At 46.8% G+C, this 22,546-nt stretch overlaps 1 protein-coding gene and 1 non-coding gene across 2 annotated transcripts in view; one reads left to right on the forward strand and one right to left on the reverse strand.

Moving 5' to 3' along the window:
- ARHGEF37 (Rho guanine nucleotide exchange factor 37) overlaps positions 1–22,546 on the forward strand; it is a 33,293-nt gene that overhangs the window by 935 nt on the left and 9,812 nt on the right. Inside the window, 15 exon segments of the mRNA XM_036014625.1 lie at positions 479–602; positions 6,910–7,010; positions 7,013–7,057; positions 7,101–7,110; positions 10,106–10,179; positions 10,182–10,299; positions 11,589–11,597; positions 11,600–11,637; positions 11,639–11,719; positions 12,412–12,516; positions 14,172–14,183; positions 14,185–14,283; positions 14,954–15,236; positions 15,239–15,282; positions 17,513–17,641. Of these exon segments, the coding sequence (XP_035870518.1) occupies positions 479–602; positions 6,910–7,010; positions 7,013–7,057; positions 7,101–7,110; positions 10,106–10,179; positions 10,182–10,299; positions 11,589–11,597; positions 11,600–11,637; positions 11,639–11,719; positions 12,412–12,516; positions 14,172–14,183; positions 14,185–14,283; positions 14,954–15,236; positions 15,239–15,282; positions 17,513–17,641 (1,272 nt within the window).
- LOC114510456 lies at positions 5,625–5,735 on the reverse strand. Its single transcript, XR_003685639.1, has one exon. It is a non-coding gene; the product is annotated as a U6 spliceosomal RNA (small nuclear RNA).

Below are 22,546 nucleotides of genomic sequence, written 5' to 3' on the forward strand. Positions count from 1 at the left end.
TCTATCTATCGATCATCTGTCATCTCTCTTTCTCTCTCTCTCTCTTATATATGTCCCTGCACATAAAAAGATGTCCTGTGTCCTTTTTAACAGTGGTAACCCTAGTTAATAAGAGCTGGTGTCCAGAATACATCTCAAGGTCATGATGATACATGCCGAATGTATCAGCTGGAAAGAAGTTCGGCTCCCAGCCTTCTATGACAGATGGGAAAATGAGGGAAGAAAAATGATCGCTGGTAAAACCCCAGCTTAGTTTTCCTTCCAGGCCGAGTGCCCATCTTTTCCTTTCTTCTTGTAGAGTAATGGAAATACCTCACTTACAACATTTCAGAGTCCTTGCAAACATCCCACTAGGGCAGCCTTCCAAAAGCAACGGGCTCCTGGGGTGTGCGTGTTCTTGACTGTCCCTCAAGGCCTGCAAATCGGGTCCCTCTACACACCTCCCAGCAACCTCCCATGGCTCCTTTGCTCCTTCCAGCTGCCGCAGGGAGATCTGGATGTCCTGTTCTCAAACACCGATGATATCATCAAGGTGAACAGCAGATTGCTTCAGGACCTGCAGGAGACAGACTCCAGGGAAGAGGAACAAGTGCAGCTAATTGGTAAGCAAAAGACGAGGCAGCTGTCGGCCTTGGATTCCTGTGGCGTTGTCCTCAGCATTTGGTCATTGCAGAACCATGTCCAGAGTTCCAGAAAAATGCAGCTCTGTGGAGGGCTGCATTTGGGATCCCTGAAACAGCAGGTCTGAGCTGGCAGGACCCTCAAATAACATCTAGTCCAACCCATCGAGAGCATGAGTACTTAACATGTAGTAGCCCCTTTCATTCCCATGACACCATTACTTATTGACTATTATTACCCCCATCTTATGAAAGAAAACCCAAGGCCCAGAGAGGTTCAGTAACTTTCCCAGGGCCACACAGCTTGACCAGAGAGAATGAAGATTTGAAGCTAGCTCTTTCAGACTCTAGAACCCTAGCTCTTGACCATTCCGCCTGCCTTTCTCTTCTTTCTAACTAATCCCAGAGAGAGGTACGACACCCTTTAGATAGTTGGAGTAACTTTTTCGCTGCTATGGCTTCTTTCCACTCTGTGACTGGAGAAAGACAAGAAGGAGGAAATACGTCTTTATCTTGTCCCAGGGAATTCCTGCCTCTTTGGACAGTTCTGCTCTGTGGGAGTGTGCTTTCCTCTGACCTTCAGTTACGGGCATGCACCCATCCCTGGCCATAGTGGCGTGATGCAGTGCCTTTGACCTCATCCACATTCCTGTGGAAGTGCCCATGTGGAGGAGAAGGTGGCATCTGCCCTAGGTTTCATGGCTACACCCAAGTTCTCTCTCACTGGAGGTCATCTCTGCAGTTGGCGGATCTCCCTGACACACTGATCCTCCTACCTGTAGTTTTGGGTGACCATTCCTGCTCATGCCCTCCCTAGTTCTGGGGCTTCTCCTGAGGGAGCTCCCTCTGAGGAGTCACTGGGCCAGCACCGGGGTGGCAGTTTGGTCCTGGGCTGTAATGCTGCTGTGGGAGGCCGGACTGCGCTGGTCTGGGTGCCATCGATGGTCCCAAGCGGGGCTCGGTCCAGGGGAGAGGTCCAGCCCACAGCTTTGGCAGGCATGGGGGTCAGCTCGGCTTCCTGTGGTCCAGGGCTCCCCACCTGCCCTGTGCGGTCAATACATTTCTCTTCACCCTCATCGCTTCCCCGCAGATGGACAACCACATACTCTTGCTTGGGTATTTGTAGCAGCTTCTAGCAGCTCCTCCTTTTACCACTCTCGATCCCTGTTGAGCCTCCACATAGTATAGAGCTAACAGACTTTTTAGAGCACTTTTAAGTTTGCTGAAAAATTAGGTAGAAAGTATACAGAGAACTCCCGTATACTTCTTCCCCACATGCAGAGTTTTCCCTGTTGTGAATATCTTACATTAGCATGGCGCACTTACTATAATTGGTGAATGAATAGTAATACACTATTGGCTAAAATCCGTAGTGTACATTGGGCCCACTCTGTGTGTTGTACAGTTCCGTGGACTTAGACTGATACAATGTCACGCTCTAAAAATCCTCTGTGTCCCGCCTCTTGATCCTCTTCATCCTCCAACACCCGAAACCAGGGATCCTTTTACCGTCTCCATAGTTTGCCTTTTCCATACGTCATGTTGCTGGAATCATAGGGTGCCTAGCCTTTCTGGAGCAGCTCCTTTCATCTAGTAATGTGCACCTAAGGTTTCTCCATGCCTTTTCCTGACCTGACACCTCATTTCCCTTTTTTAATCACTGGGTGTGGTGCAGGTTATCCACTCACCCACTGAAGGACAACAGGTTGCTTCTAAGATTTGGCAATTGTGAATAAGGCTGCTATAACCTTAGTGTGCACTGTTTTAAAAAACTTTATTTAAAACTTTTTTTGTGGTAGAATATATGTAACTTATAAAATATACCATTGTAATACTTTTAAGCGTACATTTAGTGGCACCGGGCAGTCCACCTTGTCGTACCACCGTCACCACGGCCCATCTCCAGAACTGCTGCCTCGTCCTCAGCTGAAACTGCCCACCGCGCAGCCCCTGGTGGCCGCCATGCTGCTTCCTGTCCCCACGAGTCGGGGTGCGCCAGGAGGCCCCTCTCAGCTGTGCCGTGTTGTTCTTTTGTGTCTGGCTTACTCCATTTTGCACGATGTCTCCAAGGTTCTTCTTGCACTTTTTTTTAAAGATTTTATTTATTTATTTTTAGAGAGGGAATGGAGGGAGAAAGAGAGAGAGACAGAAACATCAATGTGTGGTTGCTGGGGGTCATGGCCTGCAACCCAGGCATGTGCCCTGACTGGGAATCGAACCTGCGATGCTTTGATTTGCAGCCCACGCTCAATCCACTGAGCTACGCCAGCCAGGGCCTTCTTACACTTTTTATCTTGAAATAATTTTAGATTTACAGAAAAGTTGCAAAAATAATACAGAAGCTCCTATATAACCTTCATGTAGCTTCTCCTAACTTTAACGTCTTACCTGTCCACAGTACACTTACTGAAACAGGGGAATTAACACTGTTAATGCTACAGACCTTATTCAGATTTTACCAGTTTTCCTGTGAACATTTTTTTTTTTTGGATCCAGGATCCAGTCTAGGGCATCACATTTTATTTTATTGTCATGTTCCCTTAGTTTTCTACTGTCTGTGACAGTTCTTTAGTCTCCTTTTGTCTTTAGTCACCATAATTCTTCTGAACAGTTTAAGTTTATAGAAAACTCCCCAATTTGAGGTTTTCAGTTATTAAAACTAAAATTATTTTATATATTTTGTAAAAGTTTACATATAAAATCCATATTTTATGAGTCTGCGCTATAATACAAATTTCATATTTTGCAACATTATAATATGATTCATAAAATTATAACCATTTTAGTTATTAAGTTAAGGTTATACATTTTTGGCAGGCATATCACAGTCAATGTCAAGTTCTCAGTGCATCATATCACATGATTACACTGCATATTATTACTTAGAATAGTGTTATCTTTGGTCACATAGCTGATAGAAGGTGGTATCTGCTCGGTTTTCCACTGTAATGTTGCTGTTTTCCCCTTTGTAATTAAATACTTGTGGAGAGAAACTTCAGCATTATGCTAATGTTCTGTTTCTTTTCGAACTTTAGTCAATTTTAACGTCCATCAATGGTTCTTGCTGCAATAGTTATTACTGGTATTCTAATGGTGATTTTCTACTACCATTATTCTCCCTTTACATTTATTAATTAAAATTATCTTTTAAGAAAGAACTGTCTTTCCTTCCCATTCATTTTTTTCTTCAATTATTTATTTATATCAATATGGACTCGTGGATTTTTACTTTATTCTGTGAGTGAGAAATTAGTACTATCATGATTTATTTTCTCACTCAAATTGTACCAACGTCAGCCATGGTGAGCTCCTTCAAGTTGGCTCCTGTGTCCTTTCAATGTGCCTCTAACAATTTTTGAGTACCTCCTCACTTTCTGACACCACAGGACATTTCAGGGTCATCTTCTATCTTCCCTACCTCATCCTTAGAACTAGCTGTTCCTCCTCAGAGCCCTGGCTCCTGTCTTTGGAGAGTAGTATTTAGATACCAGGTTCCAGCCTCTAGGTGTGCTCACTGCTCCTGGGGTATCATGGCTCCTGGGGCCTTCTCAGCTGATAGAGCTAGGAAGTGCATGTTTACATGCTGTTACATGCATATACACATACCTATGTTTCTTTCTGTATCTAATTCTATATATATATTTAAAACCATGAGTTCATACTGATACCTCCAATTCCACCAGCATGACAAGGTTTATTCTAACCTTCCCTTTTTTCTTTTGTAACATCTTTCTCTGACAGAAAGAAATGGCTGTCATTATTTATGATATATTTACTTATTTGCTCAAAGTTAGCATACACATAAAGTAGTTTCACAATTACTAACAGTACCACTGTGAAAAACAGATACTATTAATTTTCTTGCCACACTATTCACTGTGATTATGTTATTTGTTTGTAATAAATTCCTATTGCTTGTATTCCATTTGGGGTTCCCCCTCCACACCTGGTTGGCCTTAATTACATTTATATATAACATATATATTATATATTGACATAATATATATATATATGTTATATATTTACATGGCATTACACACACACCCACCACACACACACACCACACACATGGCATTGCGTTCTCATGATAGGTATCCAGCCAAGTAATATTGAAAAATAGAGACATCTTGCGAACAATAACCCAAGACACAAGAACCAGTTGTACATAGGACAATGATCCTTGGTCCCTTCTTCTCAAACTAAGTACCTTGGGACCCTCACACAGTTTGTCCCAATCACTATCAGCCGCCACATCATATTTTCCTGACTCTCATAAATGGTCTGAAATCTCTTCCCTTTTAAAAGTAATTTTAGTTTTGGAAAAAGCCAGAAGTCACAGGGCACCAAGTCTGGGCTATAGGGAGGATGAGTTCAGCTGGGTGATTTGATGTCTCACTAAAAAAACTCTGAATTAGATGTGATGCATGAGTGGGTGTGTTTGTCATGATGAACCTGCCAATCACCAGTTGCCCATAGCTCTGGCTTCTGAATCCTCCAAATAGTTTCTGCAGAGGAATGTTCAAGCTTAACACAAAATTTGATGCAGATTCATTGCACTACTCACTCAGTCATTTTGAATGTAAGGCCACACAGTACACATGCTCACTCAACAGTGTCTACCATCCCCCATGACTAGTGCAGTGAAGTCATCATTGGACCGTGCATGCACATTCCAGTCCACTCTCCTTGGCTGGCCAGGTTACATCGATATCACGCAAACTGTTCTTGTATATTAACAATAGCTGGACTTTTTCGGGACAGATCTTGTATATACAAATATGTATATATATATACACACACAAAAACGTATACACACACACATTACACATATATACAAGCTGGGAAGTGTGTGAAACATTTCAGGATCTAAGAGTCAGAGCTATACAGAAGGGTATTCAGCAAAGCATTGCCTTCTCATTCCTACCACCCTACCCCACTTCCTCATCCTTTCCCATCTGTTCCTTCTTCCCCTACAAATAGCCAATCTCATAAGTTTGTGATTTTAAATGTATGTAATGCATCACGGAATTTGCATGTCATTTTGCACAGTGGCCATGCTAATCTTGTCTATACTGTTCTAACTTTAGCGTAGGGGGGGCTGCTGAAATGAGCGCCGTAGTGATCCTTTTAAAACAGAGAAACCAGATCATGTCACCTCTGCTCAAACCCTCCCGTTGCTTCCTGCCGCCATTAGAATAAATCCAGACACCTTACTCCACTTCCTTCCTTCTTGCCTTCAAAGCCCTCCACGATCTGGCTCAGTTTTCTGTTTATTTTGTCAACACTGTGCCCTTGCTCACTCACTCCGGGCACAACTGCCTTCTTGCTCGTACCCACATGTGCAGTGCCCACCTGCCATCAGGCCTTTGTATCTGTTCTTCCCTAAGCCCAGTAGCTGCCCTCCCCTAGACATTCCCCAGGGGCTGGGTACTTCTGGTCTGTGGTTACGTTTTCACAGAAGCCTTCCCTAAATAGATCTGCACTTTCTAACTCTTTTTCTGCCTGTGTCTTGGTTCGTGGTACTAATCACCACCTAACATATGGACTATATTTACTTACTGTCCGCCATCACCCACAGAAATATAAGCCCCATGGGATAAGGGTTTTGTTTGTTCTCAGAGCTTAGAAGAGTGCTTAGCAGGTAGTCAATAATGAGCAGTTGGTAAATATTTGGTGAGTGAAGTTTGTGTCAAATGCTTTACATGTATTATTTCACTTAATCCTCATCAAAGAAAAAGCACTTGCAGGTGAGTAGTATTTTTATTCCAAACTATAGATGGGAAAATGCAGGGTTGGGGGGGTCCAGGCTTGCCCAGGCTGTGCAGCTGGGAAAGGGTTGACTGGAGACCTGGCCCTAGTCCTCCCTGAGCCCGAAGCCCCACCGTGCTGTCACTTCCTGGGCTGTGGTGCAGTGTGTCTTTGCAAACTGGGTGTCAGTGGTTGTGCTTGCCACACACAGTCATCGTAAAGATACAACATGGGTGTGTTTTGTCAACTGTAAAGCACTGTACAAATATGAGCATTATCAATACTGTTGCTCTAATTATAGCTACCATCATTAAGTATGCACGATTCATCAGCCTGAGCTCTACAGTGTTCTGTCACTGATCCTTACAGCGTGCTTGTGGAAGTCAATGAGACCAATGGAAACCCAGGAAGCTGAGGCAGCTTGCCCAAGGTGACAAAGGTGGTCACGCTGGCAGTGGTCTCATTCATTACCTCCCTGTCCCAAGCAAAGGGACAGACAGACATGCCTTTTGTGAGCTCCTTGTTGCTTTTTCACTGTCAGGTAACTTATTCCTGGAATTCCAAGAGGAGTTGGAGCAAGTCTTATAAGATCTACTGTGCCAGCTACGACAAGGCCTGCTGCTGGTGGAGTCGTACCGGGCGGGAGGCCAGAGCTGCAGCAGAGATCCGGGGGCATTATTGAGGCTGTGGTGTGAGTAGGAAGACCAGTGTGCATTTGTTCCTGCGCTGCAGTGACCCCAAGGTCAGGGACTGTTATGGCCTCACCTCCATTTGGTGATGCTCGCACCGCTTCCAGAGTGTCCCAGTCAGGCTAGGCTAGGCTACAGGCACGAACACTCCCAACTCTCAGTGGCTTCCAACCACAAAGGCTTACACCTTCCTTTTGCTCCATTGCAGGGTGGCTTGGGGCTCTTTGCATCATCCTCACTCTGGCCCCAAGCTGACAGCAGCCCCTGTCTGGAATATTGCCAGTAATTGGGGCAAAGGGAAAAAGAGCTCTGGAGGGTTCAACACTGGTAACTGAATGCTCCAGCTTGGAAATGATAGCCATCGCTTCCCTCAATTCATGGGGCCAGAACTAATCCCGTGGCTTTATCCAACTACCAGGAGGCAGGGTGTGCTGTCCTACCCTAAGTCAGAAAGTAGGAAAGCAGAAACATTTGGTGGACAGCTTCCATGACTTCCACAGGAAGGACAGTGAGGTGAGAGGAACCAGTGCCATGAGCAAGTGTTGGGAAGCATGGGTGTATCGCCTGGGAGGCCCTCTGCAGGTGGCTGAAGTCCTGCCCCATGGAAAAGGATCAGAATGGCCCTGGGTGGCATCACAGCCAGAGCTGACACCAGTGATTGGAAGCTCCAGGCAGAGATGTGTAGAGAAAAAAAAATTAGCCCTGGCTTGTGTGACTCAGTGGATTCAGTGCAGCCCTGCAAACTGAAAGGTCGCTGGTTCAATTCCCAGTCAGTGCACGTGCCTGGTTGTGGACCAGGTCCTCACCTGGGGGTGTGTGAAGGGCAACCAATCACACATTGCGGTTTCTCTCCCTCTCTTTGTCCCTCCCTTCCCCCTCTCTAAAAATAAATGAATAAATTCTTAAATTACAAAAAAATTTAATTACAGTTTGAATGGGTAACATAGTTACTCGGTTCAAAACATTTAAAACATCCACATTTATACAGTAAAAAAGGAAAATCTTCTCAACCCTGCCCCTTCACCCACTCAATCACAACTCTCATTCCAAAGTTAAGGCAGCAGCTTTAAACTTTTTATGGGTCTTTGCAGAGTTCCTTTATGCATGCACAAGCAAGTTCAAATAACTATTTAATGGCTACAGAGAGTTCTTTTCCGGGCAGGTTTATGGTTTAACCATTACCCTGTTGGTAATTTGGTTTGTTACCAATTTTATACTGTCGTAAATATAGTCGCTGAATAATTTCCACCTCGCTTGCTCGAGTTGATATTTCTGGGGGTAGATGACTGGGGGTCGGATTGATGGAACAAAGGGTCTGTGTACTCCACACGCTGCCAAACTGCTCTCCTAAGAGATCTCACCAGTTGATTCCCCACCAGGGGCTTGTTGCCTCATACTCATGTAGCTCAGGCATTATGTTGTCATTTTTGTTGTCTATCTGAAAGGCTGCATACAGATTTTTTCTCCAGATTACATTAGAAAAGCCACGTATGTCAGAGTCTGCTGTCACTCTGTAGTGTGATGCCTGGATAGTTATGGAGAAGAAATGTGATGATCTCTTTGAAGACCCCTGCCCTCTGATTTGTGAGGTGACAGTTGTCCCCGTGAGGCAGTTGGCCCTTTCTATGGAGAGTAAGGCCAGAGGACAGAGTTTTGCCAGCACCTGGCGATGGTGACCACCTCTCCCACCATGGTCAGCCAGGAAGCCCCTGGGGAGAGCAGATGGTCGGCGTAGGTGTGTCCTGATGTCGGATTGCAGCCCTGCCGCCCCATTCCCTGCAGCTCGTGATGGCGTTCCCACCTGCTCTGCCTATTTTTAGCCTCATGGCCAATCTTCCCTGACCGTTTGGTCTGGAGATTTTCCTGAGGCAAAGAGCAAGAGCCCAGGATACCATTGAAAGGCGCGAGGGGAATGGTCTTGAGCAGTGTTGTGAGTCTTGTGGAGACTTGGATGGAACCCTCGTGGGTTTCTCGGAAGCCAGGCCTGAGGGCTATTGGTCAAGATGAATGAACAACTGTTGGAGAGATCCTATGTATCCTGGGTGCCATTGACTTGGGCACTCCTCCTGCAAATACCAGCCATTATCACGAAGGGGGATCAGAGAGATAGTCACCCATTCATAACTGGTGCATCTGGAAGAGATCTTGACACCATTAGTTCCCATGTGCTTTTTTTTCCTTTTACCTTCTTAATGAAAATTTCAAACCTATAGAAAAAAGAATGCAATGAACACTTACATACCCACCACCTGATATGAACCAGTGTTAACCTTTTGCTGTTTGTTTCATTGATTTTTATGCTGAACCATTTAAAAGAAAATACAGCTGTTATGACTTTTCCTTTAAATACTTCAAATGCATCTTCAAACATTGAGCTCCTGTCATTCGAAAAGCTTTTCTTTTTTAAAGCAGCAGAAACCATTTTATTCAATGAAATGTCCTGTGGCTGCCCCATCTGGAGAGCTGTGCTTGGGACACGTCAAGTGGGATGTTACGTAGGCAGTTGACTGTGTGAGTCTGGAGCTCCAGGCACAAGCAGGAAGCAAAGATCTGGTTTGGGCTGTGTCTAAAGCTTTAAGACTAAGTGAAGTAGGTACGAGAGTGGGAGGAGAGGGAGGAGAGGAGGCCTCAGAGACCCCAGCATGGGAGGGAGCCCTGCAGAGTTGGCCAAGAGAGCAGTGTGGAGTATAAGAAGGACAGAGGGCATCTCTGGGGCCAAAAGAAGCAAGTGTTTCCCGAAAGAGGGAGTGGCGCTCTGGGCTTGCTGCTGAGTGAGCGAGAGAACTGAGGGCTGAGCACCGGTCCTCAGGTTTGGAACAGATGGGGAATCAAGGCCCAGAACAGGTGTAAGATGAGACCTAGCAGCATCCATCCAGCTCCTGGAATTCACAAATGACAGGTGAGGAAACTGAGAGCACAGAAGGAGGTGACTGGCTGGAGATCACTCAGGGAGTTCTGTGGCTGAGCTGGAACTAGAAGCCCAGTTTCCCTGGAGCCCCAAGGGCGGGCTTTGCCTGCCTAATTCCAGCCTTCTTCCTCAGGCCTCAGCTGGACCCTCAGGCCTCAGTTTCCTACTGGTCATCCCTCTGCAGAGGATTACCAAGTACCCGCTGCTGCTGCAGAAAAATTCTGGAAGAACACACTCCCCCGATGCCAGTGCCTACCTGTTCTCCAGAGGCGGACCTCCGCCCTCCAGGACGTGAACATCAACATCAATGAGTACAAGAGGCGCAAGGAATTGGGTAAGGACTCGGGTAGGTTAGGGGACACAGCAGGGAGCATACTTCCAGTTACAAAAACTCATCCCAGATAGGCTTCACCAATAAAGGGTATGTAGGAGGTCATGGACCTACAAATCCAGAGGTAAGTGGCCTTAGGTAGGGTTTGATCAGGGTACTGGCTCAGTTTCCTATGAGTCTCTTCTCTCTGCTCTTTACTGCTCTGCTCTGCTCTTTATCTTCAGGCCAACTGTTTCAAGATGCACCTCTGCATACCACACCCTCCAAGATAAGACAGGCCCTTCCTCCTCTTAGCCATAAAATTAAACTGGAGCTTCACTCTGACAGGACCCACTTGGGTGATGCACTTACCGTGAACTTTGGTTAGGGGAATGCCATGAGCTGATTGGCTTAGGGTTATGTACCCTTCTTTGAACCAATCGGTGTGGAACCCATCCCTTGAACTAAAGTAAAATCACCATTCAAGCCACATGGCTGTTATACTTTGGAGGATAATGAATATGGAGGTAGGGATTGGGGCTGGGGGGAAGGGCTTGGTATGTACCTGGACAGGGAGGAGGGTAAGTGGGGATCCTGCCTCTCAGGTTTGTTAAAACAGAAAGGTTTGAAAAACGGAGCAGTGTCCAAGGACAGAGAAACTCATGTGCACAACCGAGACTGTATAATAATGATAATTTAGCTAATGTTTGCTAAGGGCTAACTATGTTAAGTTTTTCATTTCTTATCTTGTTTGATCCTTGCAATGGCCCTCCGAGGCTGGTACTGTTAGTCCTGTTTCACAGTTGGGTAAACAGAGCTTTGGTCCTTTGCTCCAGGCCACAGAGCTGGTGCGGGACAGAGCCAGGTTTCAACCCTCAGCCCTGGGGTCAGGCCATCTGTAGAAAGCCTGAGCCAGGAGTGGACACGTATGGTCCCAGTTGGCCAGGCTAACAGTGACTGAGGAACCTCGGGCAAATCACCTCTTGCTTGGGCTCTTTTTTAGAAAGTAGGTTCAGACCCATCATCTTATGTGATCTTCCCAGCCACCCTGCGAGTGGCTGGCGTCATTTATGGATAAGGAACTGAGACCCAAGATGCGGTGATTGCCAAAGTCAAGCAGCCTGTTCAGCCAGGGCTCACACCGCACAGTGAGGGGCTCAGCCCCGTGCTTGTCTACTCTGACTCACCACCCTTCGAATGGGCGAGACCCCGATGTGTGAGAAGAGGGCCCACTCAGCTGCCTCGCCAGGAGGATTGGATGCTGCTTCCCTGGGTCACCTTCCATCCCACACCCTCCCTCTCTGTTGGTGCAGCTTCCAAGTACAACAAGTGGAGCAGCTCACCCTCCGGGAGCGGCTGGCCCCGCATCAACGCACACACCCTGTCCAAGAAGACCACACGGCTAAGCCAGCTGCTGAAGCAGGAGGCAGGGCTCGTGCCCAGGGTGAGCGTGGGCAGGAGGACGGGTCATATCGTAGTCATGCCAAGGGCAAGCAAGACTGCAGTGGGTGGGGCGAGGGGCTTAGACTGCTCTCAGAGGTGAGAACGCTGAGGCTCAGGGAAGGAAGTGACTTGGCAGCATCGATAGCCAGGTATAGGCAGCACTGGCACCCCACTCGATTCTGAGGAGGCCCACACAGGGCTTTCTCCACTGCACCTTGTGCTACTCTCTCTCTGGGGCCTCTTGACACAGAGAGAGAGCTAATCTCTGGGTCTGGGCATGGGGTCAGCTGTGATGGCTACCAGTAGCAGCTCAGGTCGATCAAGTACTCGCTCTGAACCAGGCGATACTTGACCCACACAATGAAGCAGGTGTTCCTATTACCCACCCACCTCCACTTTGCATATGAGAAACTCAGAGAGGGTAAAACACTTGCCCAAGGTCACACAGCTTGGAAGCAAGTGAACCAGGACTCATATGCTTGTGTGTTTGATCCTGTGGTCTGAATGCAAAACCACTAAACCACACTCACTGCCTCTAACTGTCCAACTCAGCTTTGGAGCTGAAGGAACTGGCTCTGGTGGGCTGGGCTGTGGAAAGGTGGTCCTCATGGAAGACTTGGGGATGCAGCTGCATGGTGAACACTGCCCCCACATGGATATTCTCAGCCCTCACAAGCGTAACTTTACTCTCAGACGGAAGACAAGGAATTTGATGACTTAGAAGAGAGGTTCCACTTGGTGTCACTGTGTGTGACTGAGCTGAAGAACAACGTGGCTACTTACCTGGACAATCTGGAGGTGAGGACTCTGCAGTTCATAATGGGTGGGGCAGGGTTGGGTTCCCTGGGCAGGAGGTGAGCAGGCCCATCCCACAGGCTGGTAAAGGTACCAGCTGCAGGAACCAAAGGGAGAAGGTCACCCAGGGGCTGGATGAGGTCCCACAGGCAAGTACTGCACAGCCCACGGGTCATTGGACTGGGCAGCTTCTGAGCCCACTGAGCTCTCAGGGGTTGGGGTCAGAGCCCCCAGAAGGACCCTGCCAGGCTGGCACCCAGAGCAGGTGACAATTTCAGGTGCCCAAAGGGGCCATGCACTGAGTGAAATGTGCATGTGTACAAAGCCTAGTGTCTGTTCATGATACTTTTTGGTAGTTAAATAAACAGTAATGATATTTGGAACTTGAATGAAGGAATGAACGAATGAATGAGTAAATGAGTAAAAGCTACAGGGGCGGTGAGTACTTGACTCAAGAGAGTGGCTGCTCTGGGCCCCGTGTGGCCCACTTCTGACTTTAAGGAAAAAAAGAAACCTGGAAGCTCAGACTTTTAGGTGAAATCTCAAGATGAGTCCATGTGAGCAACTAATTAACTAGACATTTAATTAAATGGAAATGGAAATGTTACTCAGTCCCAAGGAAATGTATTTCCATAAGCTGGATCCAGCCCACGGGAACAGCAGGCTGCCTTCCCACCCAGCATGTCCGTCGCTTGCCATGTGCCAAACTCCCCGCCTCGTTCTTGTCATCGACGCTGACTCATTCCATCTACTTCATCCTCTTACGTGGTTTGGCTCTCTGTCGTGTCCGTTTGCGCACACCAGCTCCGTCACACAATAATGGGCCGTTGGATAACAGGACCTGGGGTGACATTATCGGAAGTGTGTATACAAGGAGGGAGGTGGCCGTTGCACACTCCTCTGAGTGTGCAGATTGCCCTGGTTGCTCCTGCTCATCCTGGGCTCCCCAGTGAAGGATCTGACCAGCACAGGGAGCTGGCAGGGGAAATCACTCAGGGCTGGAGGGAGAGAACCCAGAGGCATGTGAGAGACACATCAGGCTTTGCGCAGGAGGACGAATATTTGGAAGCTTTCAGGCTGCATTTCCCTAGATGCAGGGCTTAGATGACAGAACGTGGAATCCCACAGGGACAAAGTGATTCGCTCTGTTAACCCTCTGAGGCAGGAAAAGCCTCTTTGGCTGGCATGTCTTTAACGCAGTCAGAGTGGGGCTCGGACTGGGAGCAATCAGCAGGCGATGACACCCAGACAGAACTTAACAACTTTGTTTTTATAGCCATTATTCTCACATGCCTATTTATGGCACATTATTACTCATTTTCTCTTTATGGCAGTGTCGTGGGGTGTTTTTCTTTTAGATAAATGCATTGATTGAAATAGGAAGACTTCGTTGATTTAAGAAAAGTATTAATAGACCATGTAGAAACGGACGTGGCAAAAACACCGCAAGGGAGGTACGCAGACGTGTGAGGTTTGGGAAGTGCTGGAACAGGGAGGAAGATGTTGGCTTAGTCAGGAAGAACTTTCTAGTCAACCAAGTTGTCTGGGGGCGGAATAGGCTGTGCGCTTCCCTGTCACAGGGGATGTGCAGACGGGACACAGAGCCGAGGTGGCTGTGATGGACTGTGACTTTCTGTCTCTCATTTGCCCTGCTCCAGGCTTTCCTGCGCTTTCCGGCCGCAGGAATACGACCTGGACATTCCCGAGGGGCCTGCGGGGCAGTACTGCAGCCTGGCCAGAGACCTGCAGCTCCGGGCCTTCCCCGAGTTTGTGAGTGGAATTTCTCCTTCTCCCGTTGTGGGTAGGTGACGACCTGTACAGACAATGTGTAGCGTCAAGGCCCCTCACACGGTTGCCAACCCATGACCACCCTGCGTAGTCAGCAGGCAGAGGTTATTATTAGCATGTTTTACCGATAAATATAGCCCCAGCTAATGTTTGCTGAGCCTTGCTGTCTGCCAGGCACCGAGCTAAGCCCTTCACAGTCTTCACCTCATTTAATCCTCACCACACGACTTACAGGGTAGACACTATTAATAGCCACATTTGGCGGATGAGAGCTGAGTCTCAGAGGGGTGACCACCCACGTTTATTCAGATGGTCAGTGGCAAGCTTGAATCTGAAGCCCTGAAAATCTATGCTTTTGACCACCACTGTATACAAAACCTTTTTCAAGATCTGTGCACAGTAAAGATATCAAGAAGTGACATATGAAATACCTATTCTGTTCCAGGAGCTCTGCTCAACTCGTTACCTGGACTCTCCCTATTTTCAGATGGGTTACATCAAGGCCCAGAAAGGTTAGGTAGCGTGCTAGAGGTCACAGCTAGTCAGTGGGAGTAGGACTGGAGCCCAGGCCTGCCTACCTTCAAGTCCCCTTTCCCACTGCCTACTGGCTGCCACCTCTTTCCTGGACTCCCAAGCTCACCTCTACCCACAGAAGCAGCGGCTGGAAGGCCTGGTGTGGCAGCCACTATGCAGCCTGGCCAAAGCCCTGGCTGGCTCTCGGAACCTGATCAAGAAGCGTCTGGACAAACTACTGGACTTTGAGCGGCTGGAAGAGAAGCTGCTGGAGGCAGGCAGCGTGACCTCCGAGGAGGAGGAGGCCCGGCATACGTACCAGGCACTCAACTCCCTGCTGGTAGCTGAGCTCCCACAGTTTAACAAGCTGGCGGAGCAGTGGCTGGGCCAGATTCTTCGCACATTCGTGGCTCTGCAGAGGGACTTGCAAAGCAAGTGTTGCAGAGGGCAGAGAGCAGCTTGGCTCAGGTAAGACCTCTGGGGCTGGGCACCTCTGGGGAATAGCCCTGCACCCCTTCAGCCTTCTTTTGCAGGGTCTTGGAGGGATGTTGGGTGTTCCAAACAGGTCCTGGAGGTGCTTAAGAGGAGCTGTGGGGACCTTTGGATCTCTCCTGTGTCTGCTCTCCTTCCTTTAGTGGAGGTGGGCCCTTGAAAGCAAGGATAGCACTGGAACTCCATGTCATTCCCAGGCTCTGGAACACAGAAGCAGAGGAGGCTCTGCCGGGGAAAGGCAGACCCTCGGGGCTGTCCCCAGGGTTGGATTAGATGTTGGTGGCAGAGACAAGGACCCTTCTGCACAGTCAGGAGTAAATGTGTCCATCTGGTGTTTCTGTTATTCCCACCACTTTTAGCAGCCGCATCCTCATGGGTGCTCACTGTGTACCTGTTTGGAGCACCTTCCGTGCATGATCTCACTGACTCCTGAAACAACCCACAGAGAAAGTTTTATTATTATCCACATTCAAAAGGATGCTGAAGCACAGAGAGGTTAAGCAATTTTCCCAGCTAATAGTGGGATATGAACCCTGACAATACTACTCTAGAGCCTGGGCTCTGGACCAAACACTCAACAGCCTATAAAAGGAGCAATCTGCTGAAAGCATAAATAGGCTGCAGAGAGGGTTGGATGAACCTCCGAGCACACTGTGTTTTTGGAATTTTGAAGGCCAAGGTTGGTATAGGAGAGGATTCTCAGCTGCTTTCGGATCTCTTCCTGATGTCAGAAGCAGAGCTGCACGGCCTGTGGGTCGAGGCTGGAACAGCTTCAGTACTCTACATACCACAGGCTGTCTCCTGTGCTTCTTGTTCCCTAGCTCAGCTCTCCCCTTCTAGTTCATTGCATGAAAACCCCTCTCGAATTCCCCTCCAGTACCTGTCCAGCCCACAGCCCCACTCTGCACCTGTAGCCCCCACTGCCAGCGCACACCACTTCCGGTCATTTGTGCAGGTTCCTTCCTCGGTCTGGGTGCCCCTCCCCGTCATCCCCCATGCCTTTCACAGCACCTGGCATGTGTAGGAGCTCCCCAATATGTGACAGATGTCCATGAAGGTCTCAGAATCCCTGTCCCCAGGTGGGACCCCCATCTCCCCATCCTTTGTTTCCAGCAGCCCTTAGGATGTGCTTCTGCTAAGCACTTTTTAGAGCCTGCCTTCTGCTGGGGTGATAGATGAAGCTGTTTCTCCTCATTGAGGGGGCTGGGACTATGGGCTTTTCTTCTTTGACTTGAGTTAGGCCTGAACCAACTTGCAGGAAGAAGCATTCCTCTTTCCTGAAGGCCAAGGGCAAATCTGATGAGATGATCGTTTCGTTCTCTTCCTACCCGCTGGTGTTCTCTCCCTGGTTACCCAAACCCCTTGTATGTAGGCTGAGATGTGAGGGGCCAGGGAGTGCTGCTGAGGCCAGTAGGGGAGGCCAACCTCATTAAAGCAGAAAGAGGGCATTCTCCATTCTCAGCTGGCCCTGTAATGCAGAAGGTTGGGGCCTGCCAGTGATTGATGCCAGCTTCCTTGTCTCTGTCTCATGGCCCGTTCCCCTGGTCTCATCCTGTGGAGCCCAGGAAAGACCTGCATAGTAGAACCTCAGCTCCTCTGGGGAGGGGAAGAGAAGCTCTAAATCAGGACCAAGAGCAGTGAGTTTGAAGACAAGCAGAGGGGACCCGTCTCTGTTAGCTCCGGGGTCCCACTCCCTCCTTGGTAGCCTGGTGAGAGTGCGGGAGAAGCCCGAGGCCTGGCTGCATTCATTACAAATGACATCATCAGGGCTTGACTTTCACTCCATCTCTAGCTCTGCTTCCCTCTCTGGATTGGCTTCCTTCTCAGGCAGGCCTTTCTCTGTGTGGTGGGAGAGATGACTCTCAACAGTCCAAGTGCTTACCTTTACAGCTCAGAATCCAAAGGAAGAACGACCCTGTCATTCATAGCCTTCACGTCCTAAATCCGATGGGAAGATTCCTATCAGCCCTGTTCAGGCCCACTGTCCAATCCTTGGACTGACCATGGTGGCTGGGAGAAGGGACACCCCGACTGCCAGTTCTGTGGCTTAGAGCACTGTGACCGCCCATTCTGGCTGTTCGACTGGACCCTGTAGAAGGGCAAGCTCTCAAAGGAAAGTGGGGCAGTAAGCAGACAAACCAATAGCTGTCCCATCTTAGCACACCTGGGGTTTACGTGTAGGCTGACAGTGTCTATCCCCACCCAGCTGCCTCACCACCAGCTCTCCGAGCCAGCCTTCAGGAAGCTGGTGGAGGACGTTCTCGGCCAGACCAGTCACCAGCTTCGCTCCTTTCAAGAGAACTTCGAGAAAGTGCTGCCGCCTCTCGCTATACAAGTGAGTGACCCTCCTTCACCTGACCCTTGGGTGAGGTTCAATCCCCTATTTCTTCTCCCTCTTCTATTTTCAGTGTTTCCCATTACCATGGAAACATTCCCCTTTTCCTCTCTCCTTTCTCTCTGAGAGCTGGGGGGTGGGATTCACACTCCCCCTGACACATGCCCTTTAAGGCCAATAAGCATCAGAGCAGAACGGAACTCTTGGGTCAAGAATAGGAAAACCCGACTTGGAAGATGGTGGCGTGGTAGGAGGGAACAGATTCCACTTCCCCCTACACATGGGAGAAAAAACTAACTGATCTATGGAAGAACAGAGCAAAAGCCAACAATACAACAACATTGTGAAAATTAGAGATCAAAAATTATGGTGGACATTGAAAAATCAGACGGCAAGGAGATTGCTTCAGGATAATAAGGGCACAGGGATCAGGGCGGGGTCCAGGGAGGTCGCAGCCCCCAGGCCGGTGCTCCCTGGTTTACCTCAGAGAAGCTGGGAGAGAGCTGGGACAACCGCTCCCTCCCCGGCCAAACAAGGATTGAGCAGCACCGGGGGAGGCCTCATTGCTTGAAGGCACAGAGAGGGAGTGAGGGCTGAGAGACAATCACACAGGGGCTGTGAGCACCCACGCACAGCCCTGGGAAGAGTGTGCACCCCAGCCTGTCTGACCAAGGGCGGCCTGGTCTTACACCCGTGCCCCCAACCCAGAGATAGTGTGGTTTTGTGGAAGACCCAGACCCCACAGCCGTGAACACGGAAAAGGCACTGGTGCTCCACAGGATCCCCGGTGCCCATTGGCCGTGAACTTGGGGGGAAGTGAGCGCCCCCTCGGGATCCCCAGAGCTCACACCATGAACCTGAAAAAGGAGCGGATGCTCCACGGGATCCTGGAGCCCCTGGTGTGAGCTCCGGAGAGATGCTTGGGAGTGCCCAGACCCACACCCAGGGCCCTGCAGAGAGGCACCAGACTGACTCTGGAAGAACGGGTGGCTAGCCCTGGGGACAGTGCTTGAGAGACTGATTGGGTTCTGACTGGGAAGGGAGAAAAGAAATTCCAATCGCCCCTCAGCCTGCTGAAGCCAGCAAGTCCAGAAAAACTGGTTTGGCCAGTTAGAAACCAACACAAGTTTTTTTTGTTTGTTTGTTTGATTGTTTGATTTTATTTTTTAAGTAACTTTTTATTTTTTAATTCTTCTTATTTTTATATCTCTCAATTCCTTATGCTTCTCTTTCTTTCACTCTAGTGTTTATTCCATTCTTTCCACATTTATCTCTTCTTCATTCCATCGTCTGCTTTTTTTCCTTTTTTTTTGAACCTGCAAGTTATTGCATATTTGTATTACCTTTTTTTCATTATTCTTACATTTTGTATTTTAATTGGTATTTTGGTGTTCCTCTTCTTTCTGTATAGTCTTCTTTGCTTGGCTGGTTGTACTGTATCATTTGATAGGTTTCCCCTGTTATCTCATTCATAGTGTATTGCTAATTTACTGTCCTTCATTTGTGTTCCATTAGCACACTACTCAAGGTTCTATACTTCCTATTCTTGTCATCTAGATCTCATAGATTCTGTCATATGATTGTTGCTCTAATATTACCATAAATAAGACCTATTCCATATAATTGTAAATACTACACAACACCCCTCCCAGATCTCAGCCCACTTCGAGGTTTCCCCAACTCTATTACTGTAGTGGTTAACTCTATTCTCTCACACACTACACCTATTTACTGTTCTTTACCTACCTTAGAATCTCACCTCCCACAACCTCACTGTTTTCTAGATCCAACTCACAATCCTTTCCTTCCCAACAAGAGTCTTATATTCTTTCCATCCTTTCTAAAAAGAGGCTAGTGGGGTGGAAAATTATGGTTAACACAATACATATACAAGGGATCTCCTATCTCTTCTCTACTGGCTGCTACTGTAAATATCATAGAATACTGTCTTGCTGTCCTAAACCATTTTGCCTTTCCCCTCCAACTGATCACAAAAAAGAGTAGAGGGAAGCTGTGAACATCAGGATACCTGAAAGAGACTGCACCACTGAATCTCATAGGAATGCTACCATAGAAGTTCACACCATAAACCAAGGGAACTAGAACAGACAAATTTAAGAAACAGAAGCTACAAGAAGAGTCTCATGAGCAATGAGAAGACAAAGAAACAATCCCAAAATGAAGGGAAAAGGAGGAAGCCTCAGAAAGACTGCTAAATGAAATAGAGGCAACTCATTATCAGATATTGAGTTCAAAGAAAACGATTATCAGGAAGCTCAACAAGCTCACATGAGCTACAAGAAATTACAGGGAAACTACAATGAACTCCTACAAACTATATCAACATGAAAAAGGAAATAGAACTATCAACAAGGGCCAAGAGGAAATGAAGAATACAATTTCTGAACTGAAGAACACAGTAGAAGGAATGAAAAGCAGGATCAATGAAGCAGAAGATTGGATCAGCGAATTGGAGGACAAAGTAGAAAAAAAACACCCAGAAAGAGCAAGAAAAGGAAAGAGGCTCAGAAGAATGAAGAGGGATTAAGAGAAATGCAAGACAATATGAAACATAATAATATCCATATAATAGGGATACCAGAAGGAGAAGAAGAAGAGCAAGGACAGAAAACCTGTTTGAAAAAATAATGATGGAAAACTTCCCTAATTTGATGAGAGAAAAAGTCACACAATCCAGGAAACACAGAGAGTCCCAATCAAGAGGAACCCAAAGAGGCCCACCTCAAGACACAGCATAATTAAAATGGCAAAATTTCAAGACAAAGAGAGAATCTTAAAGGCAGCAAGGGAGACACAGGAAGTACATACAAGGGAGCCCAATAAGGCCAGCAGCTGACTTCTCAATGGAATGCTCCAAGCCATAAGAGAATGGCAAGAAATATTCCAAGTAATGAGAACCAGAAATCTGCAACCAAGGCTACTTTACCCAGCAAGGCTCTCAATTAAGATAGAAGGCCAATAAGAAGCTTCCCAGACAAAAGAAGTCTAACAGAATACACCTCCACCAAACCATCTCTGCAAGAGTACTAAATGGACTGCTTTAAGGAAAGGAAGGAGAAGAGAGAGAGAGAGAGAGAGAGAGAGAAACAAAGGCACATAGATGACAATGAATAAGCACCTATAAAATAATAACCTTAAATGTAAATGGATTAATGCTCCAATCAAAGACATAGAATAGCTGAATGGATAAGAAAGCATGACCCACACATATGCTTTTATAAGAGACTCCCCCAGGATAAAAGACCTACACAGGCTGAAAGTGAAGGGCCTGAAACAAATTTTCCAAGCAAACGGACAGGAAAAAAAAAAAAGCTGGGGTAGCAATACTCCATATAAGACAAAATAGACTTCCAAAAAAAGGCCTAAGAGAGACCCAAAGGCCACTTCATATACTCAAGGGAAGAATACACCCAAGAAGACATAAACATTGTAAACATATATGCACCCAACATAGGAAGCACCCAAATACATAAAGAAAATCTTAGAGGACTTCAAGAAAGGTATTGAGAGCAACACAATTATAAGTGGGGGACTTTACACCCCACTGTCAAAAATGGACAGATCTTCCAAACAAAATGTCAACAAAGATATTGTGGCATTGAACAATGCCCTAGAGGAATGGACTTAACTGATATATAGATATATATATATATATATATAGCCCTCCATCCCAAAGAAGCTAAATACACATTCTTTTCAAATGCACATGGAACATTTTCAAAGGTAGACCACATGATAGGACACAAAACAAGCCTCAACAATTCAAGAAATTTAAATCATACCAAGCATTTTCTCAGATCACAAGGGACTGAAACTAGAAACCAACCCCATGGAAAAAAACCCAAAACACTCAAAATCATGGAGATTAAATAGCATGCTATTAAACAATGAATGGGTCAAGAATGAAATTAGGGAAGAAATCAAAAGTTTCTGGAAACAAATTAAAATGAACTCATAATAACCCAAAACTTATGGGACACAGCGAAGGCAGTTCTGAGAGGGAAGTTTACAGCGATACAGGCCCACCTAAAAAAGATAGAAACATTTCAAACAAACAACCTAACCCTACATCTATAAGAACTTGAGGAAGAACAACAAAGACAGCCCAGAGCAGGTAGAGGAAGGAAATAACCAAGATCAGAGCAGAATTAAATGACATAGGGACTAAAAGCACAATTCTAAGGATCAGTGAATCCAGGAGCTGGTTCTTTGAAAAGATAAACAAAATCAATAAGCCTTTAAGCATACTCATCAAGAAAAAAAGAGAGAAGACCCAAATAAACACAATCAGAAATGAAAGAGGAGAGATTACAACTGATACCACTGAAATACAGAGGATTGTAAGAATTACTATGAAGAACTGTATGCCAAGAACTTGAAAACCTAGATGAAATGGACAAATTCTAGAAAAATATAATCTTCCAAAACTCAATGAAAAGAATCAGAAAGCCTGAACAGACCAATAACAGCAAATGAAAATGAAGTAGTCATCAAAAAACTCCCACACACAAAAGCCCTGGACCAGATGGCTTCATAGGAGAATTCTACAAAGCATTAAGGAAGAGCTAACCCCTATCCTTCACAGACTATTCCAAAAATTCTAAAAAGATGGAAGACTCACAAACTCTTTTTATGAGGCCGGCATCATCCTAAATACCAAAACCAGATAAAGACGCAACAAAGAAAGAAAACTTCAGGCCAATATCGCTGATGAACATAGACACTAAATCCATCAACAAAATATTGGCAAACTGCAATTCACCAATACATTAAAAAGATCATACAGCATGATCAAGTGGGATTCATCCAGGGATCAAGGATGGTACAATATGTGCAAATCAGTAAATGTAATACATCACATAAACAAAAGCAAAGACAAAAATC

The sequence above is a fragment of the Phyllostomus discolor genome, chromosome 13, assembly GCF_004126475.2.
Source record: "Phyllostomus discolor isolate MPI-MPIP mPhyDis1 chromosome 13, mPhyDis1.pri.v3, whole genome shotgun sequence".
In the NCBI taxonomy this organism is placed as follows: domain Eukaryota; kingdom Metazoa; phylum Chordata; class Mammalia; order Chiroptera; family Phyllostomidae; genus Phyllostomus; species Phyllostomus discolor.